This window comes from Thalassophryne amazonica, unplaced genomic scaffold (genome assembly GCF_902500255.1).
Source record: "Thalassophryne amazonica unplaced genomic scaffold, fThaAma1.1, whole genome shotgun sequence".
NCBI lineage: Eukaryota > Metazoa > Chordata > Actinopteri > Batrachoidiformes > Batrachoididae > Thalassophryne > Thalassophryne amazonica.
Window position 1 is genome coordinate 331,664 of NW_022986238.1, and position 27,519 is coordinate 359,182.

Here is a 27,519-nt window from a genome sequence, read left to right on the forward strand (position 1 = left end):
TGTATAGATTGATTGACAGACTAAAAGCATATTTGGTTGTTGTGCACATTTGCAGAATAAATTATTTATTCGGACTTTCTATTGGCCGTTCATTTACGCCCCCTGTCGTGGATCCGTGTACTTCACTTTCCCAACAACAACTACTACTACTACTACTACTACTACTACTACTATGTATCATATTATTACCATGAATGTTATTATTATCATTAGGCAGGGGTGGTGGCCAAGTGGTTAATGTGCTTTGTTTCAGTTCAGAAGGCTCCAGGTTCAAATCCCACCCCTGCCACATTTCTCCATGTCATGTGGAGTTGTGTCAGGAAGGGCATACGGCGTAAAATCTGTGCCAATTCAACATGCAGATCCACCTTGGATTTGCTGTGGCGACCCCGAGTGCAAACAAGGGAGCAGCCGAAGGGACTTTACTTTAATGTTATTATTATCATTATTAGCAGTATTATTTAATTTCATTTTTCAATTTATTTTCATTTATATAGCGCCAAATCCCAACAAAGCTGCCTCAAGGTGCTTCACACAAGTAAGGTCTTATCTTACCAACCCCCAGAGCAAAAACACAGACATGCTTTATTATAGGCCATAACAACTAATTATTATTATTATTATTTTGTACAAGAGAATAATAATCCACACAAGCCACCTTTTCAGGCATTGCATCAGAAGGTGATGATGTCAACAGAATGACACATAGACTCTTTCTGCACCTCACTGAGCTCAGACGCATCACCTGCTTTCCTGATTAATATGCCGTCAGACAAATGAAATATGAACTATGACCAAACTAAACCTGACACACAATGTAATGTGAGAATATTTTACTTCTCTGTGTTTAGGTAGGACCCACAGACTGCGAATCCACCTACCAGGTGGTTTACCTGTAGCAGATGACAAACTGAGCGTAGGCCACAGCAATCCAGTTATGATGGCCGCATATTATCCGAACCATGCCTGGATCCAGTGCCAGACCTGCACACACATCAGCAGAAATGAGAAGAGTGCAAACACAGACAAAGATTAGATCAGTGTTTTGTTACCGCCAGACATCTTCTCCTCAGGACCAACTCTGCCAAGCATCCCAGAGTTCCCCAGGTTTGGCGGCATGGTGTTGCTGCGTCTGACTGGCACTCGTTCCACAGGAACAACTCGGCCCACTGTGAGCTGGGATCCCGCCACGCTATGACGGTTACGTCGCTTTGCTGGGTAGACTGGTCAACAAAGCATGGAGTTAGAAAGGAAGGGGATTGCCACAGCAAGACCTGGTTAAGTGGGGAGAGGGCATTTTGTCATGATGGAGTGGGGTAGAGGGTGGAGATGGGGCGTTATAAAATGATGGAGTGGGGTAGAGGGTGGAGATGGGTCGTTTCTCATGATGGAGTGCGGTAGAGGGTGGAGATGGGTCGTTTCTCAAATAGAGTGGGGTAGAGGGCAGAGACGGGTCGTTTCTCATGATGGAGTGGGGTAGATGGTGGAGATGGGTCGTTTCTCATGATGGAGTGGGGTAGAGGGTGGAGACGGGGCATTATATAATGATCAAATCAAATCAGTTTTATTTATATAGTGCCAAATCACAACAAACAGTTGCCCCAAGGCGCTTTATATTGTAAGGCCTAGAGGAAATAAATGCATGAATTAGTTTTTCAGCATCACTCTGAGACAAGACCTTTCTGATTTTAGAGCTATTGCGTAAATGCAAAAAAGCAGTCCTACATATTTGTTTAATATGCGCTTTGAATGACATATCCTGATCAAAAATGACTCCAAGATTTCTCACAGTATTACTAGAGGCCAGGGCAATGCCATCCAGAGTAAGGATCTGGTTAGACACCATGTTTCTAAGATTTGTGGGGCCAAGTACAATAACTTCAGTTTTATCTGAGTTTAAAAGCAGGAAATTAGAGGTCATCCATGTCTTTATGTCTGTAAGACAATCCTGCAGTTTAGCTAATTGGTGTGTGTCCTCTGGCTTCATGGATAGATAAAGCTGGGTATCATCTGCGTAACAATGAAAATTTAAGCAATGCCGTCTAATAATACTACCTAAGGGAAGCATGTATAAAGTGAATAAAATTGGTCCTAGCACAGAACCTTGTGGAACTCCATAATTAACCCTAGTCTGTGAAGAAGATTCCCCATGTACATGAACAAATTGTAATGTATTAGACAAATATGATTCAAACCACCGCAGCGCAGTGCCTTTAATACCTATGGCATGCTCTAATCTCTGTAATAAAATTTTATGGTCAACAGTATCAAAAGCAGCACTGAGGTCTAACAGAACAAGCACAGAGATGAGTCCACTGTCCGAGGCCATAAGAAGATCATTTGTAACCTTCACTAATGCTTGCCTTACAATATAAAGCGCCTTGGGGCAACTGTTTGTTGTGATTTGGCGCTATATAAAAATAAATTGATTGATTGATTGATAAGGCAAAGCCATACAATAATTACGGAAAAACCCCAACGGTCAAAACGACCCCCTGTGAGCAAGCACTTGGCGACAGTAGGAAGGAAAAACTCCCTTTTAACAGGAAGAAACCTCCAGCAGTCTTCTGCTGGGACTGGTTGGGGCTGAGGGGAGAGAACCAGGAAAAAGACATGCTGTGGAGGGGAGCAGAGATCAATCACTAATGATTAAATGCAGAGTGGTGCATACAGAGCAAAAAGAGAAAGAAACACTCAGTGCATCATGGGAACCCCCCAGCAGTCTAAGTCTAAGTCTCACCAATGAGTTAAACTGCAGGAATGTCTTACAGACATAAAGACATGGATGACCTCTAATTTCCTGCTTTTAAACTCAGATAAAACTGAAGTTATTGTACTTGGCCCCACAAATCTTAGAAACATGGTGTCTAACCAGATCCTTACTCTGGATGGCATTACCCTGACCTCTAGTAATACTGTGAGAAATCTTGGAGTCATTTTTGATCAGGATATGTCCTTCAATGCGCATATTAAACAAATATGTAGGACTGCTTTTTTGCATTTGCGCAATATCTCTAAAATTAGAAAGGTCTTGTCTCAGAGTGATGCTGAAAAACTAATTCATGCATTTATTTCCTCTAGGCTGGACTATTGTAATTCATTATTATCAGGTTGTCCTAAAAGTTCCCTGAAAAGCCTTCAGTTAATTCAAAATGCTGCAGCTAGAGTACTGACAGGGACTAGAAGGAGAGAGCATATCTCACCCATATTGGCCTCTCTTCATTGGCTTCCTGTTAATTCTAGTATAGAATTTAAAATTCTTCTTCTTACTTATAAGGTTTTGAATAATCAGGTTCCATCTTATCTTAGGGACCTCATAGTACCATATCACCCCAATAGAGCGCTTCGCTCTCAGACTGCAGGCTTACTTGTAGTTCCTAGGGTTTGTAAGAGTAGAATGGGAGGCAGAGCCTTCAGCTTTCAGGCTCCTCTCCTGTGGAACCAGCTCCCAATTCAGATCAGGGAGACAGATACCCTCTCTACTTTTAAGATTAGGCTTAAAACTTTCCTTTTTGCTAAACCTTATAGTTAGGGCTGGATCAGGTGACCCTGAACCATCCCTTAGTTATGCTGCTATAGACTTAGACTGCTGGGGGGTTCCCCTAATGCACTAAGTGTTTCTTTCTCTTTTTGCTCTGTATGCACCACTCTGCATTTAATCATTAGTGATTGATCTCTGCTCCCCTCCACAGCATGTCTTTTTCCTGGTTCTCTCCCTCAGCCCCAACCCACTGTCGCCAAGTGCTTGCCCACAGGGGGTCGTTTTGACCGTTGGGGTTTTTCCGTAATTATTGTATGGCTTTGCCTTATAATATAAAGCGTCTTGGGGCAACTGTTTGTTGTGATTTGGCGCTATATAAATAAAATTGATTTGATTTGATGGGGTGGGGTAGAGGGTGAACATGGGGCATTTATAATGATGGAGAGGGGTAAAGGGTGGATATGGGGCATTTCGAATGATGGAGTTGGGGAAGGGGTGGATATGGGGCATTTCTCATGATGGAGTGGGGTAGAGGGTGGAGGCGGGGCATTTTGTCATGATGGAGTGGGGTAGAGGGTGGAGGCAGGGTATTTTGTCATGATGGAGTGCCATAGAGTGTGGAGGCTGGGCATTTTGTCATGATGGAGTGGGGTAGAGGGTGGAGGCGGGATGTTTTGTAATGGAGTGTGGTAGAGGGTGGAGACGGGGCATTTTTCATAATGGAGTAGGGTAGAGGGTGGAGACGGGGCGTTTCTAATGATGGAGTGGGGTAGATTCTGGAGATGATGCGTTTCTAATGATGGAGTGGGATAGAGGATGGAGACAGGGCATTTCTCATGATGGAGTGGGGTAGAGGGTGGAGATGGGGTGTTTCTCATAATGGAGTGTGGTAGAGGGTGGAGACGGGGCATTTTTCATAATGGAGTGGGGTAGAGGGTGGAGACGGGGCGTTTCTAATGAAGGAGTGGGGTAGAGGGTGGAGGCCGGCCTTTTTTGTAATGATGGAGTTGGGTAGAGGGTGAAGATGGGGCATTTTGTTATGATGGAGTGGGGTAGAGGGTGGAGCCAGGGCATTTCTCATAATGGAGTGGGGTAGAGGGTGGAGACGGGGCATTTTTCATAATGGAGTGGGGTAGATTGTGGAGATGGTGCGTTTCTAATGATGGAGTGGGGCAGAGGGTGGAGACGGGGCGTTTCTAATGATGGAGTGGGGTAGAGGGTGGAGATGGTGCGTTTCTAATGATGGAGTGGGGTAGAGGGTGGAGATGGTGCGTTTCTAATGATGGAGTGGGGTAGATTCTGGAGATAGTGCGTTTCTAATGATGGAGTGGGGTAGAGGGTGGAGACAGGGCATTTCTCATGATGGAGTGGGGTAGAGGGTGGAGATGGGGTGTTTCTCATAATGGAGTGTGGTAGAGGGTGGAGACGGGGACTTTTTCATAATGGAGTGGGGTAGAGGGTGGAGACGGGGCGTTTCTAATGAAGGAGTGGGGTAGAGGGTGGAGATGGTGCGTTTCTCATGATGGATTGGGGTAGAGGGTGGAGGCGGGCCGTTTCGTAATGATGGAGTTGGGTAGATGGTGGAGACAGGGCGTTTCTCATGATTGGGTGGGGTAGAGGGTGAAGATGGGGCATTTTGTTATGATGGAGTGGGGTAGAGGGTGGAGATGGGGCATTTTGTTATGATGGAGTGGGGTAGAGGGTGGAGATGGGGCATTTTGTTATGATGGAGTGGGGTAGAGGGTGGAGAAGGGGCATTTTGTTATGATGGAGTGGGGTAGAGGGTGGAGAAGGGGCATTTTGTTATGATGGAGTGGGGTAGAGGGTGGAGGCAGGGTATTTTGTCATGATGGCGTGGGGTAGAGGGTGGAGGCAGGGTATTTTGTCATGATGGAGTGGGGTAGAGGGTGGAGGCAGGGTATTTTGTCATGATGGAGTGGCGTAGAGGGTGGAGGCGGGGCATTTTGTCATGATGGAGTGGGGTAGAGGGTGTAGATGGGGCATTTCTAATGAAGGAGTAGGGTAGAAGATGGAGGCGGGGCATTTTGTCATTATGGAGTGGGGTAGAGGGTGGAGAAGGGGCATTTTGTTATGGAGTGGGGTAGAGGGTGGAGGCGGGGCATTTTGTCATGATGGAGTGGCGTAGAGGGTGGAGGCGGGGCATTTTGTCATGATGGAGTGGGGTAGAGGGTGTAGATGGGGCATTTCTAATGAAGGAGTAGGGTAGAGGGTGGAGGCGGGGCATTTTGTCATTATGGAGTGGGGTAGAGGGTGGAGGCGGGGCATTTTGTCATGATGGAGTGGGGTAGAGGGTGGAGGCGGGGCATTTTGTCATGATGGAGTGGGGTAGAGGGTGTAGATGGGGCATTTCTAATGATGGAGTGGGGTAGAGGGTGGAGGAGGGACGTTTTGTAATGGAGTGTGGTAGAGGGTGGAGACGCGGCATTTTTCATAATGGAGTGGGGTAGAGGATGGAGACGGGGCGTTTCTAATGATGAAGTGGGGTAGAGGGTGGAGATGGTGCGTTTCTAATGATGGAGTGGGGTAGAGGGTGGAGCCGGGGCATTTCTCATAATGGAGTGTGGTAGAGGGTGGAGACGGGGCATTTTTCATAATGGAGTGGGGTAGAGGGTGGAGACGGGGCGTTTCTAATGATGGAGTGGGGTAGATTGTGGAGATGGTGCGTTTCTAATGATGGAGTGGGGCAGAGGGTGGAGACGGGGCATTTCTCATGATGGAGTGGGGTAGAGGGTGGAGAAGGGGCATTTTGTTAGGATGGAGTGGGGTAGAGGGTGGAGAAGGGGCATTTTGTTAGGATGGAGTGGGGTAGAGGGTGGAGACGGGGCATTTTGTCATGATGGAGTGGGGTAGAGGGTGGAGACGGGGCATTTTGTAATGATAGAGTGGGTTAGCGGGTGGAGGCGGGGCATTTTGTCATGATGGAGTGGGGTAGAGGGTGGAGACGGGGCGTTTCTAATGATGGAGTGGGGTAGAGGGTGGAGATGGTGCGTTTCTAATGATGGAGTGGGGTAGATTGTGGAGATGGTGCGTTTCTAATGATGTAGTGGGGTAGAGGGTGGAGATGGGGCGTTTCTCATGATGGAGTGGGGTAGAGGGTGGAGTCGGAGCATTTTGTCATGATGGAGTGGGGTAGAGGATGGAGACGGGGCATTTTTCATAATGGAGTGGGGTAGAGGGTGGAGACGGGGCGTTTCTAATGATGGAGTGGGGTAGAACGTGGAGACAGGGCGTTTCTAATGATGGAGTGGGGTAGATGGTGGAGACAGGGCGTTTCTCATGATAGGGTGGGGTAGAGGGTGGAGGCCGGCCTTTTTGTAATGATGGAGTTGGGTAGAGGGTGAAGATGGGGCATTTTGTTATGATGAAGTGGGGTAGAGGGTGGAGATGGGGCATTTGGTCATGATGGAGTGGGGTAAAGGGTGGAGACGGGGCATTTTGTCATGATGGATTGGGGTACAGGGTGGAGGCGGGCCGTTTCGTAATGATGGAGTTGGGTAGATAGTGGAGACAGGGCGTTTCTCATGATAGAGTGGGGTACAGGGTGGAGACGGGGCATTTTGTAATGATGGAGTGGGGTAGAGGATGGAGACGCGGCATGTCTCATGATGGAGTGGGGTAGAGGGTGGAGACGGGGCATTTTGTAATGATGGAGTGGGGTAGAGGATGGAGACGGGGCATGTCTCATGATGGAGTGGGGTAGAGGATGGAGACGGGGCATGTCTCATGATGGAGTGGGGTAGAGGGTGGAGGCGGGGCATTTTGTCATGATGGAGTGGCGTAGAGGGTGGAGGCGGGGCATTTTGTCATGATGGAGTGGGGTAGAGGGTGTAGATGGGGCATTTCTAATGATGGAGTGGGGTAGAGGGTGTAGATGGGGCATTTCTAATGAAGGAGTAGGGTAGAGGGTGGAGGCGGGGCATTTTGTCATGATGGAGTGGGGTAGAGGGTGTAGATGGGGCATTTCTAATGATGGAGTGGGGTAGAGGGTGGAGGCGGGACGTTTTGTAATGGAGTGTGGTAGAGGGTGGAGACGCGGCATTTTTCATAATGGAGTGGGGTAGAGGGTGGAGACGGGGCGTTTCTAATGATGGAGTGGGGTAGAGGGTGGAGATGGTGCGTTTCTAATGATGGAGTGGGGTAGAGGGTGCAGACAGGGCATTTCTCATGATGGATTGGGGTAGAGGGTGGAGGCGGGCCGTTTCGTAATGATGGAGTTGGGTAGATGGTGGAGACAGGGCGTTTCTCATGATAGGGTGGGGTAGAGGGTGGAGGCCGGCCTTTTTGTAATGATGGAGTTGGGTAGAGGGTGAAGATGGGGCATTTTGTCATGATGGAGTGGGGTAGAGGGTGGAGAAGGGGCATTTTGTTATGATGGAGTGGGGTAGAGGGTGGAGATGGGGCATTTTGTCATGATGGAGTGGGGTAGAGGGTGGAGACGGGGCATTTTGTCATGATGGAGTGGGGTAGAGGGTGGAGGCAGGGTATTTTGTCATGATGGAGTGGGGTAGAGGGTGGAGGCAGGGTATTTTGTCATGATGGAGTGGGGTAGAGGGTGGAGGCGGGGCATTTTGTCATGGAGTGGGGTAGAGGGTGGAGGCAGGGTATTTTGTCATGATGGAGTGGCGTAGAGTGTGGAGGCTGGACATTTTGTCATGATGGAGTGGGGTAGAGGGTGGAGGCGGGCCGTTTTGTAATGGAGTGGGGTAGAGGGTGGAGAAGGGGCATTTTGTTATGATGGAGTGGGGTAGAGGGTGGAGACGGGGCATTTTTTCATAATGGAGTGGGGTAGAGGGTGGAGAGGGGGCGTTTCTAATGATGGAGTGTGGTAAAGGGTGGAGATCAATCAATCAATTAATCAATTAATTTTATTTATATAGCGCCAAATCACAACAAACAGTTGCCCCAAGGCGCTTTATATTGTAAGTCAAAGCCATACAATAATTACGTAAAAACCCCAACAGTCAAAACGACCCCCTGTGAGCAAGCACTTGGCGACAGGGGAAGGAAAAACTCCCTTTTAACAGGAAGAAACCTCCAGCAGAACCAGGCTCAGGGAGGGGCAGTCTTCTGCTGGGACTGGTTGGGGCTGAGGGAGAGAACCAGGAAAAAGAGTGGTGCAAAAAGAGGAAAAAGAGTGGTGCAAAAAGAGAAAGAAACACTCAGTGCATCATGGGAACCCCCCAGCAGTCTAAGTCTATAGCAGCATAACTAAGGGATGGTTCAGGGTCACCTGATCCAGCCCTAAATATAAGCTTTAGCAAAAAGGAAAGTTTTAAGCCTAATCTTAAAAGTAGAGAGGGTGTCTGTCTCCCTGATCTGAATTGGGAGCTGGTTCCACAGGAGAGGAGCGTGAAAGCTGAAGGTTCTGCCTCCCATTCTACTCTTACAAACCCTAGGAACTACAAGTAAGCCTGCAGTCTGAGAGCGAAGCGCTCTATTGGGGTGATATGGTACTATGAGGTCCCTAAGATAAGATGGGACCTGATTATTCAAAACCTTATAAGTAAGAAGAAGAATTTTAAATTCTATTCTACAATTAACAGGAAGCCAATGAAGAGAGGCCAATATGGGTGAGATATGCTCTCTCCTTCTAGTCCCCGTAAGTACTCTAGCTGCAGCATTTTGAATTAACTGAAGGCTTTTCAGGGAACTTTTAGGACAACCTGATAATAATGAATTACAATAGTCCAGCCTAGAGGAAATAAATGCATGAATTAGTTTTTCAGCATCACTCTGAGACAAGACCTTTCTAATTTTAGAGATATTGCGTAAATGCAAAAAAGCAGTCCTACATATTTGTTTAATATGCGCTTTCAATGACATATCCTGATCAAAAATGACTCCAAGATTTCTCACAGTATTACTAGAGGTCAGGGTAATGCCATCCAGAGTAAGGATCTGGTTAGACACCATGTTTCTAAGATTTGTGGGGCCAAGTACAATAACTTCAGTTTTATCTGAGTTTAAAAGCAGGAAATTAGAGGTCATCCATGTCTTTATGTCTGTAAGACAATCCTGCAGTTTAGCTAATTGGTGTGTGTCCTCTGGCTTCATGGATAGATAAAGCTGGGAATCATCTGCGTAACAATGAAAATTTAAGCAATGCCGTCTAATAATACTGCCTAAGGGAAGCATGTATAAAGTGAATAAAATTGGTCCTAGCACAGAACCTTGTGGAACTCCATAATTAACCTTAGTCTGTGAAGAAGATTCCCCATTTACATGAACAAATTGTAATCTATTAGATAAATATGATTCAAACCACCGCAGCGCAGTGCCTTTAATACCTATGGCATACTCTAATCTCTGTAATAAAATTTGTCAGCCTGGCTACAGTGCTGAAAAGAAACCTGGGGTTGTTCTTATTTTCTTCAATTAGTGATGAGTAGTAAGATGTCCTAGCTTTACGGAGGGCTTTTTTATAGAGCAACAGACTCTTTTTCCAGGCTAAGTGAAGATCTTCTAAATTAGTGAGACGCCATTTCCTCTCCAACTTACGGGTTATCTGCTTTAAGCTGCGAGTTTGTGAGTTATACCAAGGAGTCAGGCACTTCTGATTTAAAGCTCTCTTTTTCAGAGGAGCTACAGCATCCAAAGTTGTCTTCAATGAGGATGTAAAACTATTGACGAGATACTCTATCTCACTTACAGAGTTTAGGTAGCTACTCTGCACTGTGTTGGTATATGGCATTAGAAAACATAAAGAAGGAATCATATCCTTAAACCTAGTTACAGCGCTTTCTGAAAGACTTCTAGTGTAATGAAACTTATTCCCCACTGCTGGGTAGTCCACCAGATTAAATGTAAATGTTATGTAAATGTTATGAAGAAATGATCAGACAGAAGGGAGTTTTCAGGGAATACTGTTAAGTCTTCAATTTCCATACCATAAGTCAGAACAAGATCTAAGATATGATTAAAGTAGTGGGTGGAGTCATTTACATTTTGAGCAAAGCTAATTGAGTCTAATAATAGATTAAATGCAGTGTTGAGGCTGTCATTCTCAGCATCTGTGTGGATGTTAAAATCGCCCACTATAATTATCTTATCTGAGCTAAGCACTAAGTCAGACAAAAGGTCTGAAAATTCACAGAGAAACTTACAGTAATGACCAGGTGGACGATAGATAATAACAAATAAAACTGGTTTTTGAGACTTCCAATTTGGATGGAATAAATCAATATGTTGATCAATTATTATATTATTCACTAACAGGGACTTAGAAGAGAGAGACCTAATGTTTAATAGACCACATTTAACTGCTTTAGTCTGTGGTGCAGTTGAAGGTGCTATATTAGTTTTTCTTTTTGAATTTTTATGCTTAAATAGATTTTTGCTGGTTATTGGTGGTCTGGGAGCAGGCACCGTCTCTACGGGGATGGGGTAATGAGGGGATGGCAGGGGGAGAGAAGCTGCAGAGAGGTGTGTAAGACTACAACTCCAGATTTCTAGAAATGAGAGCTGCTCCATCCAAAGTGGGATGGATGCCGTCTCTCCTAACAAGACCAGGTTTTCCCCAGAAGCTTTGCCAATTATCTATGAAGCCCACCTCATTTTTTGGACACCACTCAGACAGCCAGCAATTCAAGGAGAACATGCGGGTAAACATGTCACTCCCGGTCCGATTGGGGAGGGGCCCAGAGAAAACTACACAGTCCGACATTGTTTTTGCAAAGTTAGACACCGATTCAATGTTGATTTTAGTGACCTCCGATTGGCGTAACTGGGTGTCATTACTGCCGACGTGAATTACAATCTTACCAAATTTACGCTTAGCCTTAGCCAGCAATTTCAAATTTCCTTCAATGTCGCCTGCTCTGGCCCCCGGAAGACAACTGACTATGGTTGCTGGTGTCGCTAACTTCACATTTCTCAAAACAGAGTTGCCAATAACCAGAGATTGATCCTCGGCGGGTGTGTCGTCGGGGGGTGAAAAACGGTTAGAAATGTGAACGGGTTGGCGGTGTACATGGGGCTTCTGTTTAGAACTACGCTTCCTCCTCACAGTCACCCAGTCGGCCTGCTTTCCCGGCTGCTCGGGATCTGCCAGAGGGAAACTAACGGCGGCTAAGCTACCTTGGTCCGCACCGACTACATGGGCCTGGCTAGCTGTAGAATTTTCCACGGTGCGGAGCCGAGTCTCCAATTCGCCCAGCCTGGCCTCCAAAGCTACAAATAAGCTACACTTATTACAAGTACCAGATGATGAGATGATGCTTCCAGCATCGGACCTCACAGAGATGGGGCGTTTCTCATAATGGAGTGTGGTAGAGGGTGGAGACGGGGCATTTTTCATAATGGAGTGGGGTAGAGGGTGGAGACGGGGCGTTTCTAATGATGGAGTGGGGTAGAGGGTGGAGATGGGGCGTTTCTCATGATGGAGTGGGGTAGAGGGTGGAGACGGGGCATTTTGTCATGATGGAGTGGGGTAGAGGGTGGAGACGGGGCATTTTGTAATGATGGAGTGGGGTAGAGGGTGGAGGCGGGACATTTTGTCATGATGGAGTGGGGTAGAGGATGGAGACGGGGCATTTTGTAATGATGGAGTGGGGTAGAGGGTGGAGGCGGGACATTTTGTCATGATGGAGTGGGGTAGAGGGTGAAGCCGGGGCATTTTGTCATGATGGAGTGGAGTAGAGAGTGGAGGCGGTACATTTTGTCATGATGGAGTGGGGTTGAGGGTGGAGTAGGGTCATTTTGTCATGATGGAGTGGGGTAGAGGGTGAAGCCGGGGCATTTTGTCATGATGGAGTGGGGTAGAGAGTGGAGGCGGTACATTTCGTCATGATGGAATGGGGTAGAGGGTGGAGGCGGGGCATTTTGTCATGATGGAGTGGGGCAGAGGGTGGAGGCGGGGCGTTTGGTACCTGGAGGTGGCAGGTAGCCGTTGAACAGTACGGTTCCACAGGAGGATCGGTCCAGCTCCTCACACAGCTGCAGCTTCCGCACTAACACAGAGACACAGTGAGTTGTATCTACGCTCAGACTGTCCATTTGTAACAGGACATTTTCAGACCAGCTTGGACTTTGGCTGAGCAGAACTTTGTAAAACTGGACTATCTGACGTTCAAGCTGGGTTTGATTCCCGGACATGTCACCTTGTCTGTCTACTTGGACAGTCTTAGTCCATCCAGCTATCAGAGGGTTGTGCCTGACTTGATAAATGTGGGTGTTGGTCGTGACCTCCTGCGATCTGACAGGAAGTCCCGCTGCATCGCGGCAGAGACCGTCTTAATAAACATGGTCAAGTGTTTTGGAGGCTTCCTGTCCTTTGGGTGGCATCTACATTATTTAATGTTCAGCTGACTCCTCCAATCATATAAAACTACACGTCTGTTACTGTGTCTGTTGGGGGACTATGTGTAGACATCATTTCTCATAATGATGTGGTGTCTCAAAATTTTGTAGTCTTGGATTTTCTCCAAAATGCCTTTTTTGTATGTTTTTTTGTTGGTTTTTTTTTTGTTGTTTTTTTGAGCCAAAACACAAGTCGGTCTGTTGACGCGTTTTAATTGGTTATAATGAACCCAGCTGATGTCTGTGTCTCACCTAGCGGCGTGATACCATAGAACTCGGCCTCGTGCATGAGCATGTGCACATTAATGGATCTGGGGTACAGCTCTTTGGTCCGCAGGAAGTTGAGGATGGTGGCGAACAGCGAGGGGTCCCTGTCGATGAAGATCTACGAACACAAATCAATCAATCAATCAATCAATTTTTTTTTTATATAGCGCCAAATCACAACAAACAGTTGCCCCAAGGCGCTTTATATTGTAAGGCAAGGCCATACAATAATTATGTAAAACCCCAACGGTCAAAACGACCCCCTGTGAGCAAGCACCCGGCTACAGTGGGAAGGAAAAACTCCCTTTTAACAGGAAGAAACCTCCAGCAGAACCAGGCTCAGGGAGGGGCAGTCCTCTGCTGGGACTGGGAAATGAGGGACTAAGAACAAATACACAGTTTGTAGAAGGCAGAGGACGGCATGGCACCAAGCAGGGGCGTCAGACTGGGGGGTAAAGGGTACTATGTACCCAGGGGAGCCAGAATATGGGGGAGCCCAACAAAAAACTGACATTTTTGTGTTGGATGTTATTAATGTCCATACAATTCATGTTGTAAAAGAATATAATTAGAATGAATGTATAAATGTTGCGAAACATACTTCTGCTTTCACAAATTCAACTATTTTTGTAGCGATTTTTGTGATTTGGTCCGGCTTCTAAAAATGACGGCGGAAGACGAATTTTTGTTTTTGTGAATAGAAAATAAAATGCTCAAACCTCTATTCTGACGGCCCAGACTACGAGCGCTGCAGAGATAAAAACGTGCAGGTCAGCTAAGCCGCAACAGAGAGTGAGTCGCAAGTCACAGCAATTACAATGGAAAGCGCCCCTGGTAACCCACTAAACCGGGCGCGGTGACCGACAGAGTCTCTTTGCAAAGTACCAGAGACAGCTGTGCAGAGGGACGGTTCCTCGACTGACCAGACGGCTTCCAGCATCGGACCTCACAGAGACCAGCTGCACTGCGCCTCCAAGTAAGACCGGGGCATGTCAGAGATAAACAGAGTGGCTTCATTTAATTCTATTCAAAATCATTAAGCTTCTCTCATGTTAATAAATACCAAAGTACGAGGTCTATTAGAAAAGTATCCGACCTTATTATTTTTTTCAAAAACCATATGGATTTGAATCACGTGTGATTACATCAGACATGCTTGAACCCTCGTGGGCATGCGAGAGTTTTTTCACGCCTGTCGGTTACGTCATTCGCCTGTGGCCAGTCTTTGAGTGAGGAGTCGCCCACCCTCTCGTCGATTTTTTCATTGTTTAGGAATGGCTCAGAGACTGCTGCTTTGTTTGATCAAAATTTTTTCAAAACTGTAAGGCACAACTGAGTGGACACCATTCGATAAATTCAGCTGGTTTTCGGTAAAAATTTTAACGGCTGATGAGAGATTTTGGTCTGGTAGTGTCGCCGTAAGGACGGCCCACGGCGCCTGACGGCGATCTGCGCTTCGAGGCGGCAGCGTCTCACCGTTTCAAGTTGAAAACTTCCACATTTCAGGCTCTGTTGACCCAGTAAGTCGTCAGAGAACAGAGAACTTTCAGAAGAAGTCGGCATGAGGAGTTTATTCGGACATTCCATTGTTAACGGACATTTTGTAATGAAAGAACGTGCGGGCAGAGTCGCATGTCGGGCCGGACCCGACCGCGGGGGGTCGCGACAGGAAAAACACCTCCGTTGGAAATCTTAACGGACAAGTTGGAACATGCCCAAGCTGTTAAACAATTTCTCAGTTACTCACTTGTTGAAAGCCATCAAAAGCCGCCTGAATTTTACAAATGGTTTTCAACACGGAGGTGTTTTTCCTGTCGCGGCGCACACAGATTTGCCGAGTCGTCACGGAAACGACTCGGCGAATTTGCGCGCACGTCTTTCATTAAAAATGTCCTTAAACAGTGGAATGTCCGCATAAAGTCCTCATGCCGGCCTCTTCTGAATCTTCTCTGTTCTCTCACGATGTCCTGGGTGAATTAAGCCTTAAATTAGGATGTTTTCAGGTCGAAACAGGCCGACGACGGCGCCTGGAAGCGCTGCGCGACTTCCCACTCCGTGGGAAGTCCTTACACCGACAGAAACACCCCATAATCTCTCATCAGCCGTTAAACTTTTCACCGAAAACCAGCTTAATTTCTCGAATAGTATCCACTCAGATATTCCTCACAGGTCCAGAAAAAATTTTGATAAAGCAACGCGCGCCGTCTCGAGCAGCGTGTGAAACAAAGGAATTCAGCCGAGAAGGCGGGACCACATCTCACTCAAGGCCTGCCCACAGGGAAATGACGTCACCGACACGCGTGAAAAAACTCAAGCATGCGCACGAGGGTTCAAGCATGATTGGTGTAATCGCACGTCATTCAAATCCATATAGTTTTTGAAAAAATAAAAAGGTCGGTTTATTATCTAATAGACCTCGTAAATTCCCTGCTGATTAGAATGAATTTAACTCCTAAAAGTCCCACTACGAAACCAAATTATCTGAACGTCATATAATCACTGCTCATTGAATTTCATCATCATCAAACTGCTTACGGTGGTTATGTCCTGTTATTTAACTCCTGCCAGAGTTAAATAAATATCTTAAACGTGGAGTTGTCTGTGATTTTGTATGGTTTTACAGAGGGTGTCGGATCTGACATGCAGAACTTACTCCTGAAGATTAGAGACTGATTTTAATATTTCCTATCGACTGACCCTAAACTCAGCGATATTATAACCTTGTTATAACATCATTCATTCATAGGTGGTGCCCCCAGTATTTGAGGTAAAATTATCCACCAGTGATAATTTCAAATATCCTAAAACACATATTATACAAGGTCTGCGAGAAAAATAACGTACCTTTTTATTTTTTTCAAAAACTATATGGATTTGAATCACGTGCGATTACATCAGCCAACCTTGAACCCTCGTGCGCATGCGTGAGTTTTTTCACGCCTGTCGGTTACGTCATTCGCCTGTGGGCAGGCTTTGAGTGAGGAGTGGTCCACCCCCCTCGTCGGAATTCCTTTGTGTGACTTCTTCCTGAGAGGCTGACACTTTGCTTTATCAAAATTTTTTCGGAACCTGTGAGGCAGATCGAAGTGGACACCATTCAAGAAATTCAGCTGGTTTTCGGTGAAAATTTTAACGGCTGATGAGAGATTATGGAGTGTTACTGTCGCTTTAAGGACTTCCTAGGGAGCGGGACGGGTTAGGGTTAGGGTTAGGCGCCGTCGTCAGCCTGTTTCAAGCTGAAAACCTCCAAATTTAAGCCTCTGTTGACCCAGGACATCGTGAGAGAACAGAGAAGTTTCAGAAGAGCTCGGGATCAGCAGTTTATCTGGACATTCCACTGTTGAAGGAGTTTTTGTAATGAAAGATGTGCGGACGGATTGGTGCGTTGGCAGGCAGCCGGCGCGGTGTGCCGCCACAGGAAAAACACCTCCGTGTTGATAACCATTTGTAAAAACCAGGCGGCTTTTGATGGCTTTCAGTAGAGTGAGTATCTGAGAAATTGTTTAACAGCTGAACATGTTCCAACTTGTCCTTAAGGCTTCCAACGGAGGTGTTTTTCCTGTGGCGGCACGCAGCGCCGGCTGCCTGCCGACGTGCCAATCCGTCCGCACGTCTTTCATTACAAAATCTCCTTTAACAGTGGAATGTCCGGATAAACTGCTGATCCCAACCTCTTCTGAAAGTTCTCTGTTCTCTCACGACATCCTGGGTCAACAGAGGCTTAAATTTGGAGGTTTTCAGCTCGAAACAGGCTGACGACGGCGCCTCAGAGCGCAGCGCGACGTCCCGCTCCGGGGGAAGTCCTTAAAGCGACAGCAACACTCCATACTCTCTCATCAGCCGTTAAAATTTTCACCGAAAACCAGCTGAATTTCTCGAATGGTGTCCACTTCGATCTGCCTCACAGTTTTTGAAAAAATTTTGATAAAGCAAAGCGCCAGTCTCTCAGGAAGAAGTCAGACAAAGGAATTCCGACGAGGGGGGTGGACCAGTGCTCACTCAAAGCCTGCCCACAGGCGAATGACGTAACTGACAGGCGTGAGAAAACTCTCACATGCCCACGAGGGTTCAAGCTTGTCTGATGTAATCGCACGTGATTCAAATCCATATAGTTTTTGAAAAAAAATAAAAAGGTCCGATACTTTTCTCACAGACCTCGTATTCTTCCTGATTCTGCTACAGAGTATATACATATGAATTAACCTTTTTCCTTATTTTTTAACAAACAAAAATATACTGCATTGATTTATTCAGTCTAATATTGTTAAGAAATAACTAGAATTACCTTCTTTTTCAAATACATTGTTATAAAATGTAATTATTTTGACATTATTTTATATTACCTCATAAGACAGTCCAGTAATTCCTTAACCTACAAGTTGTAGGTTAAGGAAGTAATATTCTGAAAGTCTGGGTGTACCCCGCCTCGCGCTCTATGACTGCTGGGATAGGCTCCAGCCCCCTGCGACCCTTAACTGGACTAAGCGGTTGAAGATGAGTGTGTGTGTGTGTGTGTGTGTGTGTGTGTGTGTGTGTGTGTGTGTGTGTGTGTGTGTGTGTGTGTGTGTGTGTGTATTCTGAAAAGTCTGTTTGTTATTAATATGGAATGAGTTTAGCAGGGGTGCTGGCCAAGTGGTTAATGCGCTTGGTTTCAGTTCAGAAGGTTCCGGGTTCAAATCCCACCCCTGCCACATTTCTCCATGTAATGTGGGGTTGAGTCAGGAAGGGCATCCGGCGTAAAACCTGTGCCAATTCAACATGCAGATCGACCTTGGATTTGCTGTGCAAACAAGGGAGCAGCTGAAGGGACTTACTATCAATCAATCAATCAACTTTTTTCTTATATAGCGCCAAATCACAACAAACAGTTGCCCCAAGGCGCTCCATATTGTAAGGCAAGGCCATACAATAATTATATAAAATAATTATACTATGGACTGAGTTTACTGAATGACATAAGATGAATAATCTGTTCTTTAATGTTTTGATTGTAGAATATTGTATTATGTATTTTTTTTTTTTTTTTTTTTACAAAGGTTAAGCCATGAATTACACTTACTTTTATTTAATTACTTATTTTGGAAAATTGTGTTAAATTAGATATAACTGCACCATTTTTCTAGAAAATGGTGCAATTTGGTCTCCCAGACCCCCCAACTCAATATTGCTCCCCCATTTTTAAAAAGAGTTCTGACTCCCAGGTGTGATCTAAAGTATACATGATTTAGACCTGGTTTGACTACGCATTAGAAATCTTGTGTTTCCATTAATAAAAAAGAAAATAACAGTGGGGGGGCTTGAATATGGCTAGTACCTAGGGACCAGAATTTGGTGCTACGCCCCTGGCACCAAGCAAAGTGATTTACAGTCACATTCACCCGTTCACAAGGCACCTTCAGCACTGAGGACCTTTGTGATTTTTCAGTCTGACAGGGATTTGAACAGAGGATGCTCTGGGCACAGGTCCACTGCTTTAACCCCTTGACCACCACCTTCAAAAGGGCTATGCTTGTTTTCAAATGAGCTAAATACTACAGAGCCAGGCTAGCTAGCGCCTTGAGTCACTAGCAGCTAGCGTAATCCCTACGGGTTTACGTCAGTCACATGGTCTAACTGCGTTCTGTGCTCAGTCAGTGATTAAAAACCATTTCCGGATGTCCAAAAGCAGCTGTGGTACTTACAGCTCCGGTCTCATCTTTCAGCGTTGAAATCCGACCGCTCAAGAGACTGAAAGCAAAAAAAAAAACAACCATCAAACATGTTTTTCTTGTATGCACGTCAGAATTACACAGAAGCCAACATGATGACGACTTCATGGCTAAAACGATTCACTGCACCGTGATCAACCATACGACTGCTGTCAACGCTGTCGGTTATTAAGACAATGAGAGAATATTTGCTGAAGCCTGTCCATGGGCAGCACCAGGGGGGAGCTAGGGGTGCTAGAGCTTCCCCTGGATTTGTCATATCACCCCCATAGCACCCCCAAGAAAAGAATTCCTCATTTATTATTTTAATTTAATTTCATCCCGTGTTTTTATGTCCTTGTCTACACTGAAACTGAACCTCTGGTACACAGTCTTTTTCTTTGTAATTTTCAAAAAGTGTTCCATTCAAGAAATGTCTCCATTCTCACAGATCCTGTGAAACGGTGGGAAAATGCTGTAGTACACATGCTCGGCCTGTGTGTAGCGCTGCAACTACAAAAAAATGGAGAAGACAACGTGGGGCTAATCAATGTACGAACAAAAGCTAAAACTTTACAAATCAGCTCAGGGACTAAATAAAGTCTTTGTTTTTTTTTGTTTTGTTTTTTTTAAATCAGACCTATTGCCTGGATTCATCATCACAGATGAAAGTTGTTCTCCACATGACACTCTTGTTTTGGAAGATGACGTCTGGAAATGTGTTAATTCCTTATGATGGACATTACTTGTTAAGGGTTTTTTTTTTTTTTTTTTAAATAAGCCCCTCAGCGTTTGTCTGCTCTGGGTGAAGGCCCCCTGACACTTGCACGCACTCTGCTGTTCATGAGCGTAAACTCGTCTCAAACTTGTAAACTGTGCACAGCTTCGTGCAAGTGCGCAAAGAAAATTTTGAAATGTTCAAAATCTCCATCACGCATTAATTACATGAACTTCACATGAACATTACGCAAACAACTCAAAAACACTTTGTGAGTGCGAGCGATTGCATCGACGCACCACATCAGTGTGCAGCTCATCTGAACGATTATAACGAGATGTTAAATCTGTCATGAATGTACTTTTACAGCTTCACACAAGAAGAAATGAAAATGCAACTGTTTTTGAATGAATGAATGAATGAATGAAAACTGTTTATTTCGAACATTTGATACAACAACAATTACAAGATAGATCAGTAAAGACAACAACAAAAAAGTTCCTACTGTGTACCCAACATGTCCGAAAAGGGGTAGGGTGAAGCATCAGCTTATTTATCCCTACACCTTCTTCCCCACAACCAGTAATACCCTTTGCCACATATACACATAGATTCCTACACACCTAAACCGATATCAATATATATATATATACATATATATACACATACATATATACATACACACATCAACATACATACACATATACACACATATACATACACAAACATAAATATACACCTACACATACCTACTTACATACAAAATACTATATATTTACAAGCCGAAGCAAAAAACAAAAACACCCTAACCCTCATTACCCTTCCTCCTCCCTATACCCAGAAAAAAACATATTTTTGTACCGCTGTTTGAACTGGTTCATGCTTGGACATTGCTTGAGCCCCACTCCCAATCTGTTCCACATCCTCACCCCACAGACAGAAATACAGAAACCTTTTAATGTTGTTCGTGCCCACTGATGCTTTAAATTAAATTTCCCCCTCAGACTGTAATCCCCTGATCTGTTAAAAAACATATTTTTAATATTTGCTGGAAGTAAATTGTTTATTGCTTTATACACAATTTGTACTGTTTGAAAATGAACCAAGTCTGTGAATTTTAAGAATTTGGATTGTAAAAATAGTGGATTTGTATGATCTCTATAGCCAGTATTATGAATAATTCTTATAGCTCTTTTCTGCATTACTGATAGTGATTGTGTTGTACCTTTATAAGTATTACCCCATACCTCTGCACAGTACTGTAAATATGGTAAAACCAGTGAGCAGTAAAGAATGCGGAGTGAGTTGTGGTCCAGAATATGTTTCGCTTTGTTTAGAACTGAAATGCTTCTTGACAGTTTACTTTGTATATGTTTTATATGAGTCTTCCAGTTTATCTTATCATCTATTATCACCCCCAGAAACTTATTTTCATGTACCCTTTCAATATCTACCCCCTCGACTTGTAACTGAACCTGTATGTGTGTATTACAATAGCCAAATAACATGTATTTTGTTTTACTTAAGTTTAATGATAATTTGTTTCTGTCAAACCATATTTTCAATTTTCCCATTTCTATACTGATCCTCCTCAGTAACTCCTGCAAATCCCCCCCTGAACAAAAAATGCTTGTGTCATCTGCAAATAATACTAATTTTAATATTTTGGAAACATTGACAATATCATTTATATAAATTAGAAACAGTTTTGGACCCAATACTGACCCCTGTGGGACGCCACAAGCATTGTCCAAGCATGATGATGTATATTCCCCCAACTTCACAAACTGTTTTCTGTTACTTAAGTAGCTTCTCACCCAGTGCAACACCAACCCCCTAATCCCATACTGTTCAAGTTTATTGATTAATATGTCATGATTGATTGTATCAAAAGCCTTTTTAAGGTCTATAAATATTCCAACTGAATGTAATTTGTGGTCTATGGCGTTTGTAATCTCCTCAACTGATTCTATTAATGCAAGTGATGTTGAACTATGTGCTCTGAATCCATATTGACTATCAGTAAGTAATTTATGTTTATTTATGAATTTGTCTAATCTATTATTGAATAACTTTTCTAATAATTTGGAAAATTGTGGAAGCAAAGAAACAGGTCTATAATTTGTGAAGTGGTGTCTATCCCCAGTCTTATACAGCGGCACAACCTTAGCTATTTTCATTTGATTGGGAAATTTACCGGTTTGAAATGATAAGTTACAGATGTATGTTAATGGTTCTACAATCCATTCAATGACCTGTTTTACCACCACCATATCAATTTCATTTAAATCGGTAGATGTTTTATATTTACAATTATTCACAATGTCTATAATTTCATTTCCATCCACTGCTGTGAGGAACATTGAACAGGGATTTCTTTCTATGAGATTATTATCCCAATCCTCAGGTTGGGAATCGGGAATTTTTTCTGCCAAGCTTGGTCCAATATTTACAAAAAAATTATTAAAACCGTTGACTACCTCATCCTTATTTTCCTTCTTGACATTATTATCAATGAAATACTGAGGGTAACTCTGTTTTTTATTACCATTTTTGATAATGCTATTTAATATATCCCATATTCCTTTAATATTGTTTTTGTTATTATATAATATGTTACTATAATATTCCTTCCTACATACCCGTATCATATTAGTTAATCTATTTTTGTATTTCTTATATCTATTTTCTGCCTCTTTATTCTTTAGTTTTATGAATTCTCTATACAGTGTATTTTTCTTATTACATGCATTTCGTAACCCTTTCGTCATCCATGGTCGAGCTTGGATTTTTTGTTTTCTGTAGTCTTGTTTAATTGGACAATTTTTATCATATAATGATGTAAATATTTGTAAAAAGTTTCATATGCACTATCAACATCACTTTCACTGTATACCTTTTCCCAGTTTTGCTCCTGTAAATCCTTCTTTAGTGTGTTCATGTTTTCCTCTGTCCGCACTCGCCTGTATTTTATTTTCTCCTCTGGCTGATTCCGCCGATGGTTTCTATTATAAACGATGAAAACTGGTAGATGATCACTAATGTCATTGATTAATAATCCACTCACAGTGTTATTCTCAATATCATTGCTGAATATATTATCAATTAAGGTGGCACTATGGGATGTAATTCTGCTTGGCCTGGTGATTTTTGGATATAAACTCATACTGTACATTATACTGATAAATTCATCTGTTATTTTATGCTTATTTGGATTGAGCAGATCAATATTTAAGTCACCACAAATGAACACAGTTTTTTGATTAGTTTTTGAGAACATTTTTCCCATACAGTCAGTGAATGTTTCAATACTAGATCCTGGTGCTCTATATATACAGCTGACTAATACATTTTTGCTTTTTTCTTCACATATTTCAATAGTTATACATTCTAATAAGTTATCAATCACAGTTGTCATATTGTCTACTATTTTATAATCCATGTTCTTATCCACATACACAGCCACTCCTCCTCCACTCTTATTTTTTCTGTTTACACAATTAAATTCATATCCATCCAGTTCAAAATCCATTCCTTTATCTTCATTGATCCATGTTTCTGATATAGCAATTATGTTAAATATTTTTTTAAACTGACTTAAATATTCTTTAATGTTGTTAAAGTTTGCATATAGACTTCTGCTGTTGAAATGGATTATTGATAATTTGTTATCCCTTTTAATGATCCGATTAAACTGTTCATCTGTATAATAGCAACAACTGTCATTGATATTTGAGAAGAAATTATTGTCCGGATCGATATCGTGCTCCAAGTCCAGTACATTGTGGTCTGTGTATTTAAATGTTCTCAGTTCTACTTTTCCATGATCAGCAATCCTTTGAGTTATATCCTTCTTGTCTCCAGATGTAGATGAATAGGTAGTAGATGAATAGGTTCCTCTGGTCTGTGTCATGGTGTTGTGATGTGTTTGTGTCCTCATACCTTATTGGTCATATTTGTCCAGATCCTCGCTTTAAGAAACACTATTGTTCATATTTGTCCAGCTCCTCGATGTTCCTTATTGCCATGACTTTTGCTTGTTCTGGTGATCCGTTCAGTTTGATGAATATTTTACAGTTTGAAGTCCATGTGTGCTGGATTTTTCCCTGTTTCTTCAAGAAGCGTGCTTTCCTGGCGATGTCGGCATTCCGTTTGGTGAGATGTTCATTGATGAATACGTTTGTCCCTTTCAGTTTTCTTCCTTGTTTTAACAGTGCTGTTTTGTGTTTTCTGTTGATGAATCTCATGATGACGGTTCGTTTATCACCGTCATTTCTCCGGGGCAGAGGGTGGCACGCTTCAATGTTATTTAAATCCATTTCTATACCTTTAGATAGGAGGAAATCAGCAACCTGTTTTTCCACAGAGCTGACCTCCTGTTCACTGGGCTCCCCTCCGCTCTCATCTGTTACCGCCCGTGCGTAGGACCGTGGTTTGATATGAAGACCTGTGATGATGACGTGTGCACGACGATGTGCATGGCTCAAAGTCGTGCAAGTGTAATACTGCGTTCACACTGCACGCCATGCGACACCACAAATTCGCATCTCTTGCCTGCCGATGAACGCGCCACCATCGCCCGTCGCTTTGCTTGAGCCGCGTTCACACCAGACGCCACGCAATGCTGCAGGAGCTGCATCTGGATGACAGCCACTTTCAGCGGTACTTCTGCCTCTCCAGGACTCCATTTGAGGACTTCCTGTCCCGTTCATGCACGCATGTCAACTCAAATCAATTTTATTTATATAGCGCCAAATAACAACAAACAGTTGCCCCAAGGCGCTTTATATTGTAAGGCAAAAGCCATACAATAATTACAGAAAAACCCCAACGGTCAAAACGACCCCCTGTGAGCAAGCACTTGGCGACAGTGGGAAGGAAAAACTCCCTTTTAACAGGAAGAAACCTCCAGCAGAACCAGGCTCAGGGAGGGGCAGTCTACAGAGATTAGAGCATGTCATAGGTATTAAAGGCACTGCGCTGCGGTGGTTTGAATCATATTTGTCTAATAGATTACAGTTTGTTCATGTAAATGGGGAATCTTCTTCACAGACTAAAGTTAATTATGGAGTTCCACAAGGTTCTGTGCTAGGACCAATTTTATTCACTTTATACATGCTTCCCTTAGGCAGTATTATTAGACGGCATTGCTTAAATTTTCATTGTTACGCAGATGATACCCAGCTTTATTTATCCATGAAGCCAGAGGATACACACCAATTAGCTAAACTGCAGGATTGTCTTACAGACATAAAGACATGGATGACCTCTAATTTCCTGCTTTTAAACTCAGATAAAACTGAAGTTATTGTACTTGGCCCCACAAATCTTAGAAGCATGGTGTCTAACCAGATCGTTACTCTGGATGGCATTTCCCTGATCTCTAGTAATACTGTGAGAAATCTTGGAGTCATTTTTGATCAGGATATGTCATTCAAAGCGCATATTAAACAAATATGTAGGACTGCCTTTTTGCATTTACACAATATCTCTAAAATCAGAAAGGTCTTGTCTCAGAGTGATGCTGAAAAACTAATTCATGCATTTATTTCCTCTAGGCTGGACTATTGTAATTCATTATTATCAGGTTGTCCTAAAAGTTCCCTAAAAAGCCTTCAGTTGGTTCAGAATGCTGCAGCTAGAGTACTGACGGGGACTAGCAGGAGAGAGCATATCTCACCCGTTGGCCTCTCTTCATTGGCTTCCTGTTAATTCTAGAATAGAATTTAAAATTCTTCTTCTTACTTATAAGGTTTTGAATAATCAGATCCCATCTTATCTTAGGGACCTCGTAGTACCATATTACCCCATTAGAGCGCTTCGCTCTCAGACTGCGGGCTTACTTGTAGTTCCTAGGGTTTGTAAGAGTAGAATGGGAGGCAGAGCCTTCAGCTTTCAGGCTCCTCTCCTGTGGAACCAGCTCCCAATTCAGATCAGGGAGACAGATACCCTCTCTACTTTTAAGATTAGGCTTAAAACTTTCCTTTTCGCTAAGGCTTATAGTTAGGGCTGGATCGGGTGACCCTGGACCATCCCTTGGTTATGTTGCTTTAGACGTAGACTGTGGGGGGGTTCCCATGATGCACTGTTTCTTTCTCTTTTTGCTCCGTATGCATCACTCTGCATTTAATCATTAGTGATCGATCTCTGCCCCCCTTCTCGGCATGTCTTTTTTCTGGTTCTTTCCCTCAGCCCCAACCAGTCTCAGCAGAAGACTGCCCCTCCCTGAGCCTGGTTCTGCTGGAGGTTTCTTCCTGTTAAAAGGGAGTTTTTCCTTCCCACTGTGGCCAAGTGCTTGCTCATAGGGGGTCGTTTTGACCGTTGGGGTTTTTCATAATTATTGTATGGCCTTGCCTTACAATATGGAGCGCCTTGGGGCAACTGTTTGTTGTGATTTGGCGCTATATAAGAAAAAAGTTGATTGATTGATTGATTCTGCTGGGACTGGTTGGGGCTGAGGGAGAGAATCAGGAAAAAGACATGCTGTGGAAGAGAGCATGTGCTGCTGCGCTCTCCCCTCAAACTCTCTCATAATTGTGTTATAAACCAGTCACCATTTGTTTTATTATACATCTGTGTAGTTAATAAATAAAATAATCTTCACGGATGTCACTACATATCCAGTCCCTGATAGGTCATCGCGATGCGACAAGACGAAAAAGTTCAGATTTTTCAACTTGGGGAGCGGGCAACGCGACGCGACATCGTGCTACAAATGCACCAATCGCTCAAAATCGCTTCATTCACGTCGCTTCATTCACGTCCATTGCTTCGCATTGCGTGGCTTGAACTTTTGTGGTGCCACAACGCGTCCTTCCATAAGGATTACATGGCGACCTGTCGCCACGCCATCGCTCACGTGTCGTCCGGTGTGAATGCAGCATAAGGCTGTAGGCTTGGGTTAGATGTGTCCGTCTGTGGAAATTTGTACTGAACAGTAGCCTAGGTTTGTGTGTGATTTTGGTCATTCTGTATGTCATTAGTGACTGTCGCAGATCAGAATGTGGCAATGTGTATGCACGCACGTGAATATGGTGTCGCAACACACGAACCCATAGCACCATCATAAAAATGCCACGCTCATAGCACCTGCAGAAAAAAAACTCTGGAGTCGCCAATGAGCCCGACCCAGCGTGGGGAAGGAGCCCATCCCACGGTCATGTTATTTAAATACTTTGTAAATGCTGCAAACAAATCTCAAGTGTTTTAAAGATACTTTTGATGTTTTTGATCATGTTTCCTGAACAAAGAACAGTTTTAAACAGGTGAGATCCTCCAGGACAGATCCAAAATAGACTCCAGGAAGACAGTTTTCTGACAGCTGAGTGTCAACCAGACCTCAGATCAACAGACAGACAGAAGCGACGAGTGGTTCTTTATCTTTCTTTGAAGGAAAACCTTGAATTTTGAAGGGATCCGATCAGAGACGACCTAAACATGATGGATAGTGAGGGTTCAGCTGCACCAGTAGCAGCAGGAGGAACAATGGACTCTACAGTTACAACAACCAATCAGAAAAGCATGGGACAAAATGGAAAAAACAAACAATAACAACAATAAGTCAGTGATTCTCACGTTGACTTTCAGATATTTCATGTTTTTTTCTGGTCAACTTCCTGCATTTAAGACCTGCAAAACTTTCCAGAATAAGTTGGGGACAGTTTATTCTAAATATCAGGATTAAATCATTTACCTCAAGGAATCTGTCAAGTAGGCAGTTTTCAAGAACTGATCATGATGGAATTAGTCTTGTGAGGGAAGACACCCAGAGGCCTGGACACCCAGAGGTCCAGACGTCCAGTCAACGCTCAGAGGTCCGGACATCCGTGTTATGTGGGAGAGTAATTGTTTGCTCCAGTTCTGCAGACTCCTGCAGCATAAAAGCCTGCCTTGAACCCACCCTTGGTCGCTCACACTCCAGCTAGCAGCAAGACAGCAGCAACTCCAATCTTTTTCTTCTTTTTACCCTCATTATGTTTGTTGTTAATTCCCCTAGATTTTTGTGACAATAAATTTGTTTAACCTTTTGGTTGGTTTTGTCTTCATTA

General features: G+C 43.7%; 1 protein-coding gene across 1 annotated transcript in view; it reads right to left on the reverse strand.

Moving 5' to 3' along the window:
- The window catches only part of shkbp1 (SH3KBP1 binding protein 1), a 154,027-nt gene that overhangs the window by 97,768 nt on the left and 28,740 nt on the right, over positions 1-27,519 (reverse strand). The window contains exons 3-7 of the mRNA XM_034165286.1: positions 18,748-18,793; positions 13,052-13,184; positions 12,370-12,450; positions 1,053-1,223; positions 894-984 (exon numbers count right to left, since the gene is read on the reverse strand). Of these exons, the coding sequence (XP_034021177.1) occupies positions 894-984; positions 1,053-1,223; positions 12,370-12,450; positions 13,052-13,184; positions 18,748-18,793 (522 nt within the window). The remainder of the gene's footprint in view (positions 1-893; positions 985-1,052; positions 1,224-12,369; positions 12,451-13,051; positions 13,185-18,747; positions 18,794-27,519) is intronic.